The 21,421-nt window shown below is 35.6% G+C and overlaps 1 protein-coding gene across 3 annotated transcripts in view; it reads left to right on the forward strand.

Annotated features, from left to right (window-relative positions):
• Window positions 1-11,419, forward strand: part of VAPA (VAMP associated protein A) — a 48,204-nt gene extending 36,785 nt beyond the window's left edge. For 2 of the 3 annotated variants that reach the window (XM_012746161.2, XM_075993688.1), the window contains exons 5-7: window positions 690-824; window positions 7,307-7,480; window positions 10,653-11,419. In XM_012746161.2, the coding sequence (XP_012601615.1) occupies window positions 690-824; window positions 7,307-7,480; window positions 10,653-10,811 (468 nt within the window). In that variant the 3' untranslated portion in view covers window positions 10,812-11,419. The remainder of the gene's footprint in view (window positions 1-689; window positions 825-7,306; window positions 7,481-10,652) is intronic. The other variant, XM_012746162.2, reaches the window with a different exon arrangement.
• Window positions 11,420-21,421: the final 10,002 nt, after the last annotated feature.

Here is a 21,421-nt window from a genome sequence, read left to right on the forward strand (position 1 = left end):
GATCTTATAAAGACTTTTTTGTTAATGTACATTGTTTTCTTTTAAGACAAAGAACAGATGGGATATCAATAAGTATTATTGGGGAGTCTCTTCCTATTTTTTGTATGGTACAGTATTATTTTTACCTCTGTTAAAGGAAGTTGAGAAGATAAGAAGAGAACTATGGAGTTACTAGCCAGAATGTCATGAGTCTTAAAATTTGTTTATTGACCGGAGGTTGTGTGTGTGTGTATATGTATATGTGTATTGGGCAGGGGGTTATTAAAAATGTTCAGATTGTTATATCAAAGGTAAGAAAACATGAAAGTGTACTTGTTCAGATATTGACAAGTATTAGTAAAAAAAAATTAAGAGCCACAAAGTTAGAGTTAGAAGTTATTCATTTTAGGAAAACATAAGGCTAGCATAAATTTAATTAAGTTATAAAGTATGTACATTTAATAAACAGAACGCAAGTAGATCATAGCTAATTTTGTTTGGGAAACAATATCAAAAGGTAGTTTCAAAACTTTTGTACTTTTTGCCTTAACATAGATATTGTTAGTATTATTTCTTATGCATAACACATATTTATAGAGTATGTGAGTATTTTAGAGCCTAATGCTTTCTGTGTCAGTCATTCCCCATATCATGCAGGAGAAATAAGAATTTGGTGCAAATCTGAGAGTATGTTTCCCATGCCATCTCAGGGTATAACTCCACCAGGGATTGCTTCGACTGCCACTGCAATGAGCAGCATCAACAACACAATTGCAACATCTGCCAATTATCACACGAAGAATGACCCCAGGGGACTCAATGTGTTCAAACAGGAGAAGCAGAAGGTTTGTTATAGGGAGCTAACACACGTAGGAATTTAACCGATATTAATGATTAAGTTAATGTAGATACTTAGCAGATGAAGTGGTATTGTGAGTATGTTATATGAAGTAGATAGAATTGAATTTTTCAACTATGCTTAAAATTATAGCAGAACCACAAAGCTCTTAAAAATAATGCACACAAACTCTACTATCCTAAAAAAAAAAAAATGTTCAGACCTTAATAAAATCTCAGTAGTGAGCAGAATTAATTTAAGTGTGAACCGTGTAATGAAGTTGGTATAAGTTTTCCTGTGACTGAGATTTGGGGAACGTAGTCTTAGAGGAAAGGGAGTATATGAAGCTTATTTGAATAGGATAGCAGGTATAGCAGTAAGGATTGGAGCTGGCAAACATTGCTGTTCAGGCAAGTATTTGTGTTTATATTAAAAAAGAGAAATGGAATTACTACTCTATATTTTGTCATTAAATACAAATGTAGTAACCTCCCCATAACTGTCATTGTTGCTTATTTACATTGGTGCCCCACATAGGAGAATTAAAACTCTAAAAACTGTAGGCCATAATTTCACTTATTAGTGTGGTTGTGTGTTTGCGGGTACACACTTAAGAGTCACTCAGGTAAAATGACAGCACATGAATAAGATAACAGTTACTTTTTGGTGGTGTGATGGGTGTTTTATGATTGCCTTTAATGTTTCTCCCTTACTGGAAACTTCAGGAACCTTAACAGCTTTAACAGGTTGCTTATATTTTGATTTGGCTCTGCAGAGGATATACATGCTAAGGCTTTTTAAAAAATAGGATCCTTTATCTAAATGGCTAATGGTTTTGTTATTTGGAGTTACTTACGGGAATTATGGTTTTAGAGAAACAGTAAATTGGTTGTTCAGAGTGCAAGAAAAAGTCTTCAGATAACCTTGTTATTCAAATACTGTATTAACTCACAGGTTAAGATCTTAATTCTGCCTCTGACAGTTCATGCCAAAACTCTTGGTTTTAGCTGCTTTGTGTACATTTTACATCCCTTACTCATAATAGTTCTAAGAATGTAGTCCTGTGTTTATGTCCTTCAGCCCTTGTTCTCCCCAAGGCTTTATTGTACACATCTACTCTGTTATTTTACCTTTCCCCTTTTATTTCTAATCCCTAGCTCCCTCTTTTTCTAATTACCTCAATAGAAGTATTAGGTTATTAAATATGAAATGTCTGATTTTGAATCAGAAGTTTAGTTTATTATACCTCAAACAATAAGCAGTACAATTAATACAAGTATGTGCTTAAACTGTCGACACAGTTTTGCCATCTTAACGGTAGCTTGCTTATGCCAGCAGCAAAGAAGCCTGGAGAGTGAGTGGCGATGAAACCGTGAAAGGTGTTTTCCACAGGTTGTTGGAATTGAATATTTTTTCTCTCAAGAAGCAGTCCAAAGCCTGGAAGTTGGTACAAGGTCTGGTGAATACAGTGGATGACAGAGACTTTCCTAGTCCAGCTTCTGTAGTTTGAGTAGCATTGTTTTTTGTGACATGTGGTCTTGCAGGAGGATTGGCCTGTGTCTGTTGACCAATCTTGGCTGCTTAATTGCAAGCATCTTCATCATTTCATCTGGTTGGTTGCAGTAGATATCCGCTGTAATCGATTGACCAGGTTTCATAAAGCTATAGTGGATAATACCAGTGCTGGACCACCAAACAGACACTGTTAGCTTTTCTTGATGACTGTTTGGTTTTGGACTGTGTTTCAGCACTGCATCTTATCCACCCATTGTGCCGAACACTTGTGATTGTCAAAAAGAATCCCTTTTTGATCACCCGTAACAATATGGTGTAGAAATGGTCCCTTTTTCGTCACATATAACAAAATGATGTAGAAATGGGTTGCCTTTATGTCTTAACAGCAAAGGCAAGCTTCGAGATGGTTTCTCTTTATTTAATTCATGCGGTAGCCATGAATTCAGTTTCATCTAGCTCATTTGTTTCAAATGGTCCAATATTGTTGGAATAGTAACATCAAACCTTGCTGCGAATTCATGCATAGGTTGAGATGGATTCACTTCCACTATAGCTTTCAGATCATCATTATCCACCTTGGTATCAGTTACTCATGTGGCTCATTTTCGAGATTAAAATCACTAGAACTTCTCAAACCGTTGACATACTGTGTGCTCATCAGCCACATCCTTCCCAAACACATTGTTGGTATTTCAAGCTGTCTGCGCTGCATTGGTTCCACGATGGAACTCATATGCGAAAATAACATGAATTTTTGACTTATCCATGGTTTCACAAAAATTGCTCTTTAAAAAAAAAAGTGAAAGATAATCACAAGCCAAAATGTACATTTGAAAGAATGAAGATGTACCATCACAGTAAAAAAAAAAAAGTGTCAAAGTGAAATGTCAGAGATATTAACTGTCAAACTTAGTACTTAAGGAAATTGGACATTCTATATTTAATAACCTAATGCTTGAAATATTAGAATTGAAGTTCTTAAGGTTGTTAAAAGAAATTCATGAGTATCGGCATGCATTGCTTAATAACAAGAATATGTTCTGAGACATGTGTTAGGCAATTTGGTTATTGTGTGAGCATCATAGAGTGCACTTACACAAACCTAGATAGTCTAGCCTACTATACACCTAGGCTGTGTGGTGTGTCCTATTGATCCTAGGCTATAAACCTATATAGCATGTTAGTCCTGAATACTGTAGGCATTTCTAACACAATGGTAAGTATTTGTGTATCCATACACATCCAAACATTGAAAAGATGCCGTAAAAATACAATTTAAAAGAGAAAATGGCAGACCTCATAGGGCACTTACAATGAATGGGGCTTCCAGGACTAGAAGTTGCTCTGGGGTAAGTCATTGAGTGAGTGATGAGTGAATGTGAAGGCCTTGGACATTACTGTACACTACTGTAGGCTTTATAAACACTATGCTTAGGCCACATTAAATTTACAAAAAAATATTTTTTTCTTCCTACTAAGTTAACCATAGCTTTTTGTGACTTTTCAACTTTATAAAAGTTTCAATTTTTAAACTTTTTGATTCTTATAATAACACTTAGCTTTTAAAATAGAAACACATTGTACAGCTGTATAAAACTATTTTTTCTTTATATCCTTATTCTATAAGCTTTTAAAATTTTTTTATTTTTGTTAAAAATTAAGACACAAACACACACATGAGACTACACAGGGTGGTAAGGATCATTGCTATCACTGTCTTCCACATCCCATCCCACTAGAAGGTCTTCAGGGGTAGTAACACACCTGGAGCTGTCATCTCTTATGACAACAATACCTTCTTCTGGAACATCCCCTAAAGGACTTGCCTGAGGCTATTTCACAGGTTTTTTTTTAAACATAAGTAGAAGGTGTACACTCTAAAATAACAATAGAAGGTGTAGCATAGTAAGTACGTAAAACTTTTAAGTCATTAATTATCATTATCATGTATTATGTATATATAATACGTGATCGTATGTGCTAGATTTTTATATGACTGGCAGAACAGATTTATTTACACCAGCATCAGCACAAACACGTGAGTAATGCACATTGTAGTATGTATGACACTACGATGGCTAGCTAAGATGTCTCTAGGTGATAGGAATTTTTCAGCTCCATTATAATCGTGTGGAACCACTATCACATGTGTGGTCTGTTATTGATCAAAACATGTTATACAGGGCATGACTGTACAACTCATAGATGGAGAGGAATACTGCAGATAGCCTAAATAATATAAAATAGTTGAAATTCTACAAGATAAGGTATAATGTCTTGTTTTAATTGATACATAGCCTTGACCTTTCAGCTTATTTTGAGTTGCAGTGTTAAATATAATGTTAATGTAATGTTACTATTCATCAATTTACTAAGAATCATAGCATGTTGAATCCCTCTAGTTTGCTTGTTTCATGGTTCTCAGAACAACCAGTCTTCTCTTTCTGGACCAGACTGAAGCATCCCTCAAGAAATAAGCTGTTTTCCTGGAGTCAAACCTCACTAATGGAACTCCTGAATGGAAGCATATACTTAGTCACATCTGCTTAGTGGTTTCCCTCAGGCTCTTCAGATTGTCACTACAGGGGTTACTTGCCCTCCCCCCTCTCATGTTTTTAACTCCCAACTAAGTTAGGTTATATATGCTTATATTTTAAATATACATAAATAAATTAGATTTCTTTGCATCTGCTATGAATGTTGACTGGTTTGTAGTGGGCCTAAATAGTATGCAGTCCAACTGCATTCTGTTTAACTTGTTTCATCACTTATTTGATTCACTTTTGAAGTGTGTTTAAGTTAAGCTTTACTATATTCTTTGCATTTCTAGCCTTATGTTTATGCTCTACAAATTGATTATGATATACCTTCTACTTTTTTGTTATTAAAGCAATATAACATTAAGAAACATTTCAATGAAAAAAGAAAAATTTAATTCTACCACCATAAGATATTCATTGATGTATTTTTTTAAAATTTGGAGGAATGGGAAGCTACCCATCAATTATTTAACAAACGTGAAATGTTTAAGTAATTTTCGTAAGGCACAAAATAGAATATTTAACAACATATTATGTCATTTAAAAAGATAATCAAATGACATGCACATAAATGAATAAAGCAAAGTAAATATGTATGCTGATTTTATAAAATGTGCAGATGACAAATATTGGAAGATAATATAAATAGTAGTTGGGTTGATTAGATGATGGGAGATGATTTTCTTTCCTCCCCTCATGGTTTTAAGTTTTCTGGAATTTCAAGAATTTATTTAAAATAAAAATCCAGTTGTGAAGAGCTTAATGATATTTTAATTTTTTTCTCTTCACTGTTGGCCTTATGTATATTCTCTTAATTTTTTAGTCATCTTTCTAGTATAAGTATATTTTTTCCCAATTCTTAACCAAAACCTAAAGATTCTTTATTTGCCATGTTGACCGTTGCCACCTCCTTTACAGAGGAAGGTAGCAGACCACTCTCATTATTGGAAGTTGGACTTGTGCTAGGATGGAATTTGAGCACACTTGGAAAATCATTTTGAAATTAGTTGTGATTAGTTTAAGGAAAAGAACAGGAAAGAATACTGGTTAGAGAGCAAAATATATCTGGAACATATTTTTAATAATGCGGGTGGAATTGGATGGTGGTAGGAGAGAGCAAGATGGCTAGAAAAAGAAAAACTCAGTAGGAATTGAAATAGGCTTCCTAAAAACCTTTCTCAACTGTGAAGACTGAAGAAAAATGGAAAAATCTGCTGACACATCGCATATATATATAGTGTTGTACATTTGCCCTTTGAACAAGCTATTAATATTTATAGTTAATATAAATTTGGCAGCTGAGATGTTGGTCAGGTGTGCAGCCTCTAATACATCTGAATATTGTGGAATGCCATAATGTTGATTTTGTAAATGTCTTTGTCAGCAGTTTATATCTGAATAAAGCAGGTTTGTCTTCATCTAAAATTTTTTTTAACAAGAATTTAAAATGAAAAAGATGACTTATTACGTTAATACTGGTGTGTGATCATAAATGATGGTAGGATGAAGGGTGTTGGGGCTCTTGAGACCATAGGCTCAGAAATATTTGGGTACTGCCATAGGTGTTTATCTTCAGGGCTTTGCCACTAGTTTCAAATGGTTAAGTGTTGGTAAGAATTAAGGTCTTGGGGCTCATGGTCTTAAGTGTCTTAACTACTGCCTCGATGCTGAATCACATACATGAAAGCAAAGAGTGTTACTAATAATTTGAAAGAATCATTTATGTGTGATCATAAAAACCTCTTTGAAGGAATCATTTATGTTTAAGATCATAAACTTCACTTCCTCTTTTTTTTTTTGTAATGATGCATTTATTATCTCCCTTTCAATATTTATATTATTTTTTTCCCATTAATAGAAGTTAGATTTTCTTTTCAAAGTTTTTTCTTAGGTAGTTCCTAATTTCATTGGAAAGATTACAGTAATATCCCCCTGCCCCCCAGAACCTCATTTGAATTGCAGAATCAGAGCACTAGAAATGACCTTCATATTTGGATTTTGGTTGGCGTCAGTCATTCAGCGTACTTTCATTGAGTAACTACTCTTGACCAGAGTGCTGGGTTTAGGGGTAGATACAAAGAGAAATGGCTCTTGCTTTTCCAGCCTTTGAAGTATTATAGGAAAGAACTTCAAAAATACATTATGATATATGGTAAGTGCCAGGGGTTATGGGAGTAGAGGAGGGAGGGGGTTACTTGTTTCATTTTGACTTAACGAACTGCTGACATTTACTGATTTAGTCCTTTAAAAATTAGTTCATAGATTACCATAGCATTTGGTAATTTTAAAAAGTTCTTATTAATGAAATTGAAAATAGTCAAGACTTTTCATTTAAAGAATTTTTGGAAAAGAAAGCTGTAGAATTTACATTTTTGTTTAAAACCTATAAGAAGACTTGGTTTGTTTAAAAATTCCCAATATCTTTGTAATACAGAATGATATGGAACCTAGCAAAGCTGTTCCACTGAATGCATCTAAACAAGATGGACCCATGCCAAAACCGCACAGTGTTTCACTCAATGATACTGAAACAAGGAAATTAATGGAAGAGTGTAAAAGACTTCAGGGAGAAATGATGAAGCTATCAGAAGAAAATCGACACCTGAGAGTAAGTTCTGTTGGTTGAAAATAAGTTGATTGAAATGAAGGTATAGGAAATGTATTATTAGGCCATTTTAGTGATCAGTTTTAAATTTTATCCCTGTTCCATTCTTTTTCCTTTTTCCCAATTTGATTATGTCCTGGCCTTTTCTCCACATTGCCACCCTGTTTTATAATAATCTTACTATGGCTTTTCATTGCCTGCAAGTTTCTTTCCTTGCCAGGCATCCTAGTTATTTGTGATCTGGCCTGTGGCATTGCTAGCTTTCTCTTGTTTCTAGTGTCCTGCATATCTGTGCCCCAGTCATACTGAACTGTCCCATGCCATGGCCACTAGTCATCTGGGGCTGTTGAGCATTTGAAATATGGTTTGTTCAGATTGAGATGTGTTATGAGTGTTAAATACACACTGATGCTGAAGTCTTAGTACCACAAAAGGTAAAATCTCTTTTTTGTATTGTTACATATTGAAATAATATTTTGGATATATTGAGTTGAATAAAGTATATTAAAACTAGTTTTACCAATTCTTTTTACCTTTTATAATATTCTATTAGAAAATTAAAAATTGAGCTGGACTATCCTAGAGATGCCTCTCTATTATCACTGCTCTTTTGCTGTAGTGGAAGCTCTTCCCTATTCCTAGAATGGAAGCTCTTCCCTATTCCTAGAATGCCCTGAAATCCTGTTCCTACTCACACAGCACATATATATATATATATATATATATATATATATATATACACACAGACATTCGCCTTTTGGTACTCAGTTTTTTACTCTTTTTTTGGACCCTCTTTTCTCAAACAGAAAAGAAAAATTGTTTTGAACTATTGTTTCCCTTTTGTTTCCACTATACTGATTGCATCTTACTGGTCTTATTTGTTAGAGGTCTTTCTCCCCCTAGTGGGCAGTAATTGCCTTTGGGGCAAGGACCGTTTCATTTATGTTTGCATTCATTTATATATTTGATTGACTCAATGGACCGGTGAGGGAGGATTCATTTGAATATGTGTGGATTTTATGAATAATTGGCCTTTGACAACTAATAACTTGTTTCAAGACCCGAATACCTATAAATTGCTTTATAGGCTTTGTTTGAAGCTTTTTCACATCATAGTAGATGATACAAAAATGTAACTTAAGCTAAATATGGGAATTAATCTATATTTACATATTCCTTCTGTTAAGTGTATGTAGGAACTACATTCTGAATCAAAGGCACTATGTCTCAGGTTGATCTGTGAACTCCTTTTCACTGAAACAATTTGAATTGAATTTTTGTAACCGTCTCTTCATATTACATAGTAGCTCCTTGAGTGGGAACCCTGCCTTCAGCACCTGTCTGGGTAGTGGAAAGAATATCTTTATTGCACACTCACGCAGCATGAAGTTTTTAGGATGCTGTTCTTTGTTACTTTTATCTGTCTTGACTTCCACAGTTCTTTGATGAAAGATATGCTCCTTAGGATGCTCAACTGATTTATTAAAAAAGCTACTGTTTATCTCTTGGCAGGGAGGGGAGAAGTGGAAATTATAGGAGTACCATAGGTGGGGCAGGGCTGAGAAATAGGAAGAGTGAATGGGGAAGTAAGTGAGTGAGACTTCATTCCTGGTCTCTGCTCTTTATATGCTGATGTTCTATATGAGATTTTATTTGAAAGATGATTCTGCTGTTTAAAAAATAAGACAAAAGGACCTTAAAGCCACTGACTTACAGAATTAATCTTAGGCCCATTGTGATTTGTTGCCAGATTAACTTTCTTGCTCGTGTCTGATCACTACCCCCTTTTAATTCCTCTGGCCTGTGGTTCTTAATCCAGACTGTACATCTGAATCACTTCTTGAGCTTTTTAAAAATACAGATGACAGTCCCCAGACCTAGTGAATCAGAATCACTAGGAGTACTTATAAAGTTCTTCAGGTATTTGTGATTTATAGCTGGACCTGAGGATCAGTGTTCTCTTTACACAGGACTATTTAACATGAGACCCAGAAAACCCAATAATGCAAATGAAACTGTGCCAATGGGTTGTACTCTTTTATTTATAAGCATGGTAGAGGAATCGTGAAAAAATAAAAATGAACTTGCACTGAGGAAGTAAAAATCTGTCCTGCCATTCATGAGGTTGTATAACAGACACAGATAAAGCCAGCTACGTAGTTAACAGGCATCAGTATTTTTCCAAGGTAATACTGCACACAGTGTCATAACAACCTCCTGCCTTGAGTGACTACTGCTTTCTTATGAGAAACCTTGTATCCTAAAAACATAGACTGTTTAGAAACTTTACTGTGTAAAACTGTATGGGTAAGAAGGTAGCAGCCTACTCTTCCCTGGAGTCACTTTGATACAGAGAAGCAGCCTCAGTTTCCAGTGCAGATGCAGAGCTTCAGATAAAGAGGTTCCTGAATACAGTATTCCTTATCTATCTCAGTTTGAAGTCTCTGATCAAGCAGTGTTCTGTGTCCACTTTGCAATCTAGACCGGATGTGGATGCTTTTAAACACAACCTTTTCTGCTTTGAGCATATCAAAACACTGTGTAATTTAAATTACACCCTCAGCTTTCCCCTTTACTTGAATTCTGTAATACCCTATCTCCTTCCTTCAGCAAGACGCCCCTGCTGGTGTGCCTTCCCTAGTTGCAGTGTAGTCAGTAAACCTAACTGGCACAGTTTAGATTTGTTCCTGGTAGTCTTTGATATATTGGGCTAGGAGAGATATAACCAAGTTTATATACTGTGGGCCACCTTGGAAGTAAGTGTATGCGCAGAACTCTTCTTTAATTGTGTTAATTTTAGTGGGATTTTTTTCCTTCTATGTAAATATAGCCATATCTGATTTTTGTTTTTTAGGAATATATTTCTCATCTCCAGCTTTAAAATCAGTTATTGGGGTTTAATTTACATCTCATGGAAACACCCATTGTGAGTGTACAATTCAGTGATTTTTGGCAAAGTTATAGAATTACGCAAACATCACTACAGTCCAGTTTTAGAATGTTATCACCTGAGAAAGTTTCCTTGTGTGGTTAGTAGTTAATCCCTGTTCCTGTCCCCAGCCATAGGTAACCACTGATCTGCTTTTTGTCTCTAGATTTTTAGTTCCAGTAGTCTCATTGTGTCCTTATTTGTTTTTAAAAACTTCATTTTGTGCGTGGTTTTTTTTCCCCCTAGGATGAAGGTTTAAGGCTCAGAAAGGTAGCACATTCGGATAAACCTGGATCAACCTCAGCTGCATCCTTCAGAGATAATGTCACCAGTCCTCTTCCTTCACTTCTTGTTGTAATTGCAGCCATTTTCATTGGATTCTTTCTAGGGAAATTCATCTTGTAGAGTGAAGCATGCAGAGTGCTATTTCTTTTTTTTTCTCTCGACCAGAAAAAGATTTGTTTACCTACCATTTCATTGGTAGTATGGCCCGCGGTGACCATTTTTTTGTGTGTACAGCGTCATATAGGCTTTGCCTTTAATGATCTCTCACGGTTAGAAAACACAATAAAAACAAACTGTTCGGCTATTGGACAAATTGTATATTACCAGATCATCACTAGCAGATGTCAGTTGCACATTCAGTCCTTTATGAAATTCATAAATAAAGAATTGTTCTTTCTTTGTGGTTTTATTAAGAGTTCAAGAATTGTTCAGAGTCTTGTAAATGTTATTTTAATAATCCCTTTAAATTTTATCTGTTGCTGTTACCTCTTGAAATATGATTTATTTAGATTGCTAATCCCACTCATTCAGGAAATGCCAAGAGGTATTCTGTGGGGAAATGGTGCCTCTTACAGTGTAAATTTTCTCCTTTACCTTTGCTAATATCATGGCAGAATTTTTCTTATCCCTTGTGAGGCAGTTGTTGACTGAGTTTTCATCCTTACAATCCTGTCCCATGGTATTTAACATAAAAAAAAATAAAACTGTTAACAGATTCTTGCTCGGTAGCTTGTCTGTGTCTGTCTTGTCATTAGAGGGGATCAGGGAGTTCACTCTATGGTGATTTGAAATTTATAATGCATCATTTTCTCTCACATTGAAGCCATTAGGATATTACAGTATTTGCAATTAAAAGTTCTCATTCTGTTAAGGAAAGGAATTGATTAAATTTTAAGCCACTTTTGGTATTTTGGAAGATGATAAATCAGTTTGTTTCCAAGATAATAGAAAATAAACAAATGCTATAAGAATAGAAGTGCTGTAATTTCAATGAGCTTATGTGTATGATGTGGCTGTATTGCATCCAATTTACCCCATTCTTATCAGGTTCTTTTCATATCTTCTCAAGGAAGACTTATTAACTCCTTGATTTTAAAGTACTTCTTAACCAGCCTAATTATTCGTACTATTTTGTAACATTTCACAATAATAATTAAAATTAGACGTTTTTTCCTGCCCAATTTGACACCCATATTTCCATTATGGAAATTTGGTATTACTGAGCAAGCCTTGGGAATTCTCTTTGAAAAATGACTTTATCTTTTGCAAATCTATCTGTTAACCATGTGAAACACATTTTCAGTATAAATATGCATTATAGGGTCTGATACTTTGCTGCACTTAGTCTTATGTCTTCATTTATTTTATTCACACTAGGATAGGAAATTTTGGAACCAGAGAAAATAGATTCAGTTGTCAACTGTGTACAGTCTAATAAAAGTTAATTTTGATTCTTAAAAGTAGATGTTGGCAGTTTTGTGAAAGATGTAGAGTACTACCTGAAAGGGAAATTGGATTTTGGGACTTGATGTGGTGCAGTCAAGTATGTTAGGCCCAGGTCTGTGTACACATTTTATAAAAGAGTGAAATGTTCTAAAGTATTTTTGTTGCCTTTTCATTTCAACTGTGTTTTGAATTTGTCAAATCAACATGTATTGTGTTACTGTGTGCTATGATATCTTTTATAAAACCTCATGCTTGTGTGCAAAAGTTACTAAAAACCAACACAAGTAATACCTATCCATTACTAGCATGCTACTGCAGGTAGTACTTCCATTGCTGTATGCTTTACTGTCCTTGTAAAAATACCCCCCCTTTTCCGATAACTGGAAAAGCATGCTAAAAAAAGTCTTATATTTTGATCCCATAAATGCAGAATCAATAATTCCTTGGCTTAAAGCTGTCTCTACATAATCATTATTGGTGATAAGTATCAAGCTTGATATAGTATCTTTAAAGAAAATTTAAGTTCTTAAAAATTTAGCAAAATCCCGTTTTATGGGACTGCTTCTTAGAATCCATTTTGTTCTACCCCCTTGTTTTATAGTTGAGGAATCTGAGGCCTTGTGAGGGTTAAGAGAAATTTCCCCATGTCTCACAGATAGGTAGAGGCAGAACTAGAAATTTGGTCTCTTGACTGAAGCTCAGTGTCTTTTCTGGTAACTTTGTAAAAATTTGTCTTAATTTGACAGATGACTGAAACAATGAGCATAAGATGCTATTTAATAAGTGTATGTGAAATTTCCTATCATAAGACTATTTATAGGCTACTGTTGAATAGTCTCATGTATACATTTGGTTTTAGTGTTTAGCCTAGAAATGCCCCCCACATTGATAAATATTTTAAAATACAATGTATTTTTAGGTAGGCATTTTACAAAATGCATTATGCAATGGTTGGTTTTGAGATAGATATTATTGTCTGGGTAGCATCTTCAGAATCTTCAAAAGTATATGTGGGCTTCTTAACTGCTTTGCATATCAGGAGATGTTCTGATTGTATAGGAGATACTTGGTTTCTGTTCGTTTTAATTGCTGTATGACATGTGATCAGATTATTTTACTACCAGCACTTATACTTTGAAAGAGTCCAACTGTATTAATTGACTGATAATATGTAGATTAAATTGTTTGTCTTCATTCCTTACATGTTTAGAATTTTTTGCTTTGTCCACCTGCTTACTTGTGTATGTAAGCGTGAGAGAAGTACACTGTTGCTAATACTGAAATTACAATCAAGTAACTAAGGCCTTAAGTTCATATGTGACACTAAATGCACTACATTCCTTCACTTTTTTCTATAATTAATGTAACTTAACTTTGCCCATTCTTGTATTTTTAAGAAACAAATTTAAGAATTGTGTTCTGAGTATGTGATATGTTACCTGGGGGGTGGGGGGATGACACTTGGAGAAAAATACATATAATTAGAAACTTTGGTCAAAGAAAACTAATCTTAATTTCTCCTTCAAGTATCTTAGCTCAGAAGTTCTCTTAAAATTGATATTATTTGGGAATTACTTTTGGACTGTAATCTTTCAAATTATACCACTTTGAAAACAAATTTTAGTAATAAAGTAAAGAAAGAAAACTGTTCCTGAAGGTATATCCCCAGATTGTGATCTTCTGTCACTTCAGAAACATTCAAGTAATAGTTTCGTAGAGCTTTTGCACATTCCTATTCAGTGGTTTTGGTGTGTGCATAGATTTTTAAAAATTGACCTTTATGAGAATTAGGGAAGGATCAGTGCTTACCATATGAGGGAAAAACCCTAAATCAGAAGGTAAATAAATGATCTTTATTTTCTAGCTTTCAAGAGAGGTTAAACTATTGCGTGAATAAATAAATTGTTTTAAAATGTGATGAAGTGTCATTTTCCTTTCCACAACACAAAAAAATTTATTTCAACAGATTGCAATGGTTTGCATATTTATATTGTTGAGCATTAGTAGCTAATCATTTGACTGGGACTTGAATTCTTATGACAGATAGTGTTTTGCATAGTGACCTATAGGTTAAGTATGTTTTAGTCAATGAGGACAGCTGGTTTTCATTTCCATATTGGATGGCCTGCTGCTGGTAGAAGCCATGCTTCTGGGAAGTTCTGTGCAGAAATGGTGGCATCTTGGTGATGCCCAGCCAGCTAGGGGGTGATGCAAAAAAGTACATTTTTAAGGAAAAAAAATTATCTTTCTCTTTCTACATTTCTGGTTGCAGAAATGTATGCATTTTTGACAATTTGGAAAATTATAAAAAATAATTTAAAATTCTGTCCAGCAGCATCAATTGCTAGGAACATTTCATCTATTTCCCTATAATGTTCTTTAAGCATCATAAATTACAATGTATCCTATTTTTTCAACTTAAAATAATTTCTCAAGTTTATTGGAAACCAAGTTTAAGTGACAGCAAAAGTTTTTTTGCTTTACTTTTACAGCCACTTTCTTAAGGTTATGGACACTTGATAATGTAACACTTGATTGGCCTGGCCTCTTAGTAATTCCCTTTCTGCATATCCTATTATCACATAATGCATATCCTCTTATCACATTTCATTTGTTTTGAAACTCAATTTCTTCCAGCTCCTGTATGTAACATCCATCTTGAAAGAAGGTGCAGGGAACTATTAAGATAACCATCTGTTTTGTTCTTAGCAGTGGAATTCAACTATGACACTACATTAACTCATGATGAGCTTAAAAACATAGGCTGGGTGTGGTGGCCTGTAGTCCCAGCTACTTCGGAGGCTGAGGCGGGAGGATCTTTTGAGCCTAGGAGTTCAAAGCTGCAGTGAGCTATGATAGTGGCATTGCACTCCAGCCTGGGCTACAGAGTGAGAACCTGTCTCAAAACAAAAAAACATGACAGATGCTGATACCTGAACAGCACCCCCAGAGTTACTGATTTCTTACGGGGTGGAGACCTGGGATGACATGTATTTTTTTAAGTTCCAGACATCTTAATCTGCCACTAGACAACTGCTTTATGGGCATTTTAAGTGCCAAAGGTATATAAACAATAGATTTAATTAAGATTTTAGGTTCTGCGATACAAAGAAACTTCTGAGATTCTTGTTTATTTTCCCTTGAAAACAAATCGCAGGAGTCACTGTAAGATACTGCTTAATGCGAAAGCTATGTTTGTAAAGTTAGGATTGCTAGAACAGCAGTAAAGGTGGTTTTGTTTTTAGAAACAGGATGTTGCTCTTTTGCCCAGGCTGGAGTATAAGTGGTGCAATCTGCTCACTGCAGCCTTGAAATCCTGGGCTCAATCAAGCCTGCTGCAGCCTCCTGACTGGCTGGGACTGTAGTCACTAATTAAAAATTAATCACTATAGCTAATTGAAATTTTTTTTTTTAGAGATTGGGGTCTTGCTGTGTTCCCCAGGCTGGTCTCAAACTCCTGGCCTCAAGTGATCCTTCCACTTCAGCCTCCCAAAGTACTGGGATTATGGGCGTGAGCCACTATGCCCAGCTCTGTAAAAGTTTTGAACTAGTAAATAAATGTGAGCTGCTAGTGCAGAAATAACCAATTCGAGAAATTTTATGGGCTTCAGTTTTAATTACCATTTTGCTCACAATCTAGAGTAGTAAGTACCCACTAAGAAATTTATTTTGTCCATTATATATTTCTCAGAGCATAAGGTGATTTTTAACTATAATACGGTTTTAAGATGCTTTTCACTATGTGCTGGGTCTAGTTTTATGTCAACTCTAATCCTTACAGGCATGAGATAGATACTTACATGGGGCAGGGCAGACAGGTTTAGAGGTTAAATTTGCTCAAGTTTACACAGCTGGAAGTAACAGAAAAAGGAGTAGGTTCTAGATGTCTGATCTTATAGCCCAGGTTCTCAACCTTTGTAACCTACCATTGTACCCTGGTCCAAGTCAAATACTGTCTCTTCTTAAAATATAAGTATGGTAATTTTGTGATGCCTTTGATTACACTTTAATGGCAGTCCTGATACTTCTTTGTGAAAAATCCTCAAGACTTTTGGCCTTAAATATTTGAAGACTTCTTTCCCCTTTTATCTCCCAAAGAAATGTGAGAAGAAATAAACTGCTGCCCATTAACAATGTCAACACCTGAATAAAATCATCAACATTTCAAAGCAAATCTATTGATGTGTAAGAAGACTATAGAATTTATGGAAATGGCTTTTGTGACCTTCAAGGCGGGAGAACAAAGTGTGACCTCAATCTTTTCTATATGGTCTTTTAAGATTTAATGATTACTTAGACCAAGTGGTTGATTTTTCTTTTTTATAATTGACTTGGTTGTGTAAATTTTTGATACCATTTATAGTTCTACAAAGAACAAGAGATAAGTAATACAAGCACTTAAGAACCCTGAGGAAAATAATGTTTTTTTATGGAGGGAGAAGTTATTGATGTAAGTTCTAAAGAGGTGCAGAGGGTTGAAATTGCAAGCAATAATTCCTAATTTTAGTACATTCTTTGTTTCAAGAAGTAGAGGTTTAAGAATTACAGTTCTAAGGGGCAAACTTGATTTTTTTGTGTGCTATTTCAATCCAAAGTGTATATTCTTAATTGTATATAATATGTAGATAAATATATGAGGATGTGTATCACACTATTTTGAATTAAACTTAGGGAAATATTTCACTTGAAAGATCCAACTTAAGTGTACAAACTTTTGAGAGTCAAAGAGGTTTTTTTTTTTTTTTGCGAAGTATTCCTTTGCATGCTTTTCTTTGGTATCAAGCAAATTTTATGAAATTATTGAGGCAAAATTCAAATTTCCATTTAAAAGTTTAATGATCATGTTTAATGTATCAAATAAATGACTTCTCATGTTTCCATGGGAAAAATGTTCTTGTAGTTTGGGATCCCCATGGAATCCATCACCTGGGGCAGTTCCTGTATGTATGTTTTAAGAAATTACGGAAATTGTACATTCTACAATGAGGAAATGTCTTTAATCTTAATTTTTAACTGGGAAAAGTGGTTCTTTTTAAAAATAGGTAGTGAGTAGAATGGGAATTTCAGGGAGATGAGTATACTGGAATATAAACTTAAAGGTTCTGAACATGGACTCTGAAATTTGTGTTCATTAAAATGTTTGTATTGTAAGGTGATATAAGAGGAGACAGCCACCATTTATTATTTAACAAGCCTTTGAGGAAGAAAATAATGCAAGTATTTCCAACAAATAATGGTTAAATTACAAATACTTAAATACGTAAACAATTCTTTCTATCCAGTACTTTTGATTTCTAGCTCCAAGAAAGTATGGTGGCTCATGCCTTGATCCTAGCACTCTGGGAGGCCGAGGCAGGAGGATTGCTTGAGCTCAGGAGTTTGAGACAAGCAATTAGCTGGGTGTGTTGGCGTGTGTATGTGAGTGTGTAGTCCCAGCTACTTGGGGTGGGGGAGTGGAGGGAGTGGGCTGAGGGGGGAGGATTACTTGAGCCCAGGAGTTTGAAGTTGCTCTGAGCTAGGCTGATGCCATGGCAGTCTAGCATGGGCAACAGAGTGAGACTCTGTCTTATAAAAAAAAAAGACAAAAACCAAACAGACATAGTAGATGCCAGTAGAAAATAAGGCTTTACATTTGTATAATGTGTTTCCCCTACCACGGTAGTACGGTAATAAGGTGGGTTGTAGTGACTGCAGAACAGTGTTTCCTTTCCCCTTTCCTTTGATTTTATTTTTTTCCTTACAAAGTATTTCTCCCAGCTTTAACACATTTTATTTTTCTATATTTACCTTAGATCTTTTGTTCTTTTTTCAAGGAGTAAACCATCAAAGATGATTGAAACCCTCTTATTATACTCTTCTTCTTTGATCACCTTTCCTTTTGTCAAACCACTACTAGCCTGAAATGTGCATCATTCTTGTTCATGTTTGATGTATGTTATGTAAGAATAAGTTTATAGTGTATTTTGCATGTTTTAAAATGCTACATACATGTATCCCTTACACAGAATATTATTTGTCTCACGTCACCCTCACCTAAAGTTTTTTATGCCCCCAAACTCCCACGTAATTCCCTCAGGGTGTCTCGTGTTCATGAACTAATAAACTGTTTTCTTCTATATGTAGTAGCTTAGACCCACTGTAATGTTTTCTGTTGCCAATGCTAGAATTGAAATTATGACACCAGTACCTGGCAAAGATTCTGCCACTAAAGCTGAAGTGTATCGACAGTTCAACCATTGCTGTCACTGCCTGGTGTTAACAGAATGTCTATTGAGTACACTTCTGGCACAGATGTAGTGTAATACCGCACTAGACATCTCAGCTCTTAGTCCTGAGTCTCGTGGTGGTTTGTTCTAGGATTTAGATATGAAGGCTGGCCAGAGGACAATTGGCCTGACAAATGTTGCCCTAAAAGCCACCTGCTATGTGTAACTATGTATATGTACATATGCACACATAATTTTAGAAGTAAATTGAGTCTAATGGAAGAGAAATGAGCAGAAGTACATAAATTTGAGATCTCCAGGCTATTTTGCACATCCTTGGTGTGTGTGTTTATGTATGTGCTGCAGGCTGTGCATGTTGGCATGGAGGTGTTTTTTCTTGCATGTTTTGAAAATGGAGAAATGACAAAAATCTGCAATTTGTATTTTTGAATATTCATAGTTTGGAGCACAGGTCTTGCATTACCACATGGCAACAATTTTCTGGAGCCTAGTAGCAGTTTTACTTATTCATTACCTGCATGATCCTTGTATTCATCTGAATTCTTTTTTTTGAGACAGAGTCTTGCTCTATCACCCAGGCTAGAGTACAGTGGTACAATCATAACCCACTGTAGCCTCAAACTCCTGTGTTAAGCAATCCTCCTGCCTCAGCCTCCCTAGTAGCTGGGACTACAGGTGTGCACCACCATGCCTAGCTAATTAAAAATTTTTTTGTAGAGATAGAGTCTCACTGTGTTGCCCAAGCTGGTCTTGAACTCCTGGCTTCAAACCTAAAACGTTAGGATTACAGGCATGAGCCACCACTCCTGGCACATTTGAATTTTGACCCCTGATATTCATCCACATATTAATAAATAGTACTTTCCCTGTGCTGGATACAGTGGTAAGATTATACCAGATTGGAATATTGGGATGTAGGGGAATCCTATTGTCATGAGGCAAAAAATACTTAGACACTTGTACCTAGTCAACAGGTAATTGGGCCCAGAATGTCCAAAACATGGTAAATTGTGATAGGTATAAAGTTTGAAGAGCGATAAAGACTGCTTTTACAGAGTACCTATTGTGTGTCAGGTACTTTATATATACTGTCTCATTCTCAGAAAAACCTTTCAAACTTCACACAGATTGAGAAGAACTTGGAGAAAATTGACCTGTCCAGCCTTGGCTTGGAGTAGCTAAGTGTTGGTCCCAAGCCTGGGCCATGCTGCCTTTGACAAAAAAAAAGGGGGAGAGAAATACCGTGGTAAAGTTGACTTAATGGTGTTCAGCTGAATAGCAGTGGGAGTTTACTTTGGTCTCAGTCACTCTAAGTACTGAGAATATGAAGACAATGTTTCTGGTTTTGAATAAGGAATAATGTACCTAAAGCTTATTATAGGAGGTCTGTCTGGAAAGTATCCAGCCATTGTTAATATAAGGAGACATCGATGTAACCTGCCAGCCGAGGAGAGTGGACTGGGACGTGCATGTGTGGACGATGACAATGTCACTGTACTAGTCAGTAGGGTGCTAGACACCGTTGAGTGAGCACGTGTACTGTGTGGCCGTCACATTCCAAATGACCGAGTGAGTAGAGCGATGAGTCTGCATCAAATTTTGTGTTAACCTTGCACATTTCCCCATGGAAACTGTTCGATGATTGAGAAGGCTTTCGGGGACGATGCAATGAGTGCAGTGAAAATGAAACTGTGGCACAAATACTTCAAAGATGGTCGGGAATCTGTTGAAAGTGGTCCATGTTCTGGAAGGCCTGCGACAAGCAGAACACCTGAGAATGTTGAATGTGTTCAGGTTAAGAGACAACTATATGAGGTCCCAAGATGTCTACTTTGAATGAGACTGATGCATCATTGTCCTATGTACAATGTTTCCTGTATCTTTTTCAATAAATGTCTCTATTTTGCATATTACCTGGCTGGATACTTTCCTGACAGACTTCGTGTAGTGCACTAAACTAGTGGCTTAGAAGTTGGGGTGTGGCTGCAGTATGGCTTTAGAATTTAAAGTGTTTTGAAGTTCAGTCTCTCTTTACATAAAAGACTAAGTTTTATAACTTTTTGACGTAATTTATTGACCTAGATCACTAGTTTTATCAATGGTATTTAGCATTATAGTTGCAAATATTATGCATGAGTGAGTACCTAGGGAAGGAAGCATATCAAAGTGGTATGAGTCTGAAGGCAGGATGAAACTGTAGGTTATCATTCTGGCTCCATCATTTTACTAGTTGTGACCTTGTGCAGTGTATTTCTCTGTGCCCCAGCTTCCTCCTTTGTAAATAGGGTAAAACTATGCCTAGTCATTGGATGTGGATTAAAGATCTAGAGCAAAGTTTGGCACCAGGCAGTTGCCTAACAAATGTTAGCAATTATTATGTATGCACAAATGAAGTGGAAAATTGGGCAGTTGTCTTATTATTTGGGTTAAAATTAATAGCTATCCAGACAATGGGTATTTGGCTTGGAATTCTAGTCATTAACCAGGTCTGCAGCCGAAGGCATTATCTGCATTACGAAACAGCCTTTTATGGAACACCTGTGGAGAGGCAGCAGGACAAACAGCATGGGTATTGGAGGATAGACAGACTTGGATTTGTCAACTCTGCCCTTGACGTGAGCCCTTGAACAAATTATGGAACCTCTTCAAAGTGCAGCTTCCTCATCAGTGATGCTGTCTGGTTTTTGCACTCCTCTTTTATAACTTTGTAAGGTTGTGCTGAAGACTGCAAGAGATATTTTAAAAATTACATTTTTACTCTGTTCTTTAATCATATTGAACAGGACATTGCAATAATTTAAAAATTGTAATAGCTTAGTTATTTTAAAGTATATTTTAAAGGTGGAGGCATTCTTGCAGGTGAGCAATCTGAGTGAAGAATGATGCACTTTATTGGATTCTTTTTTTCTGAATTTGAAGGTAACAGTAGTGTATTATAGAAGTTTTGAAATGATAGCAAAGTATATGGTAGAATAAAATTCCAGTATCCCATTCCCCAGAGATAACATTATTAGTAACCACCTTTTTAATGCCTAAGTGTGTATCATATTAATATTA

This window comes from Microcebus murinus, chromosome 17, assembly GCF_040939455.1.
Source record: "Microcebus murinus isolate Inina chromosome 17, M.murinus_Inina_mat1.0, whole genome shotgun sequence".
NCBI lineage: Eukaryota > Metazoa > Chordata > Mammalia > Primates > Cheirogaleidae > Microcebus > Microcebus murinus.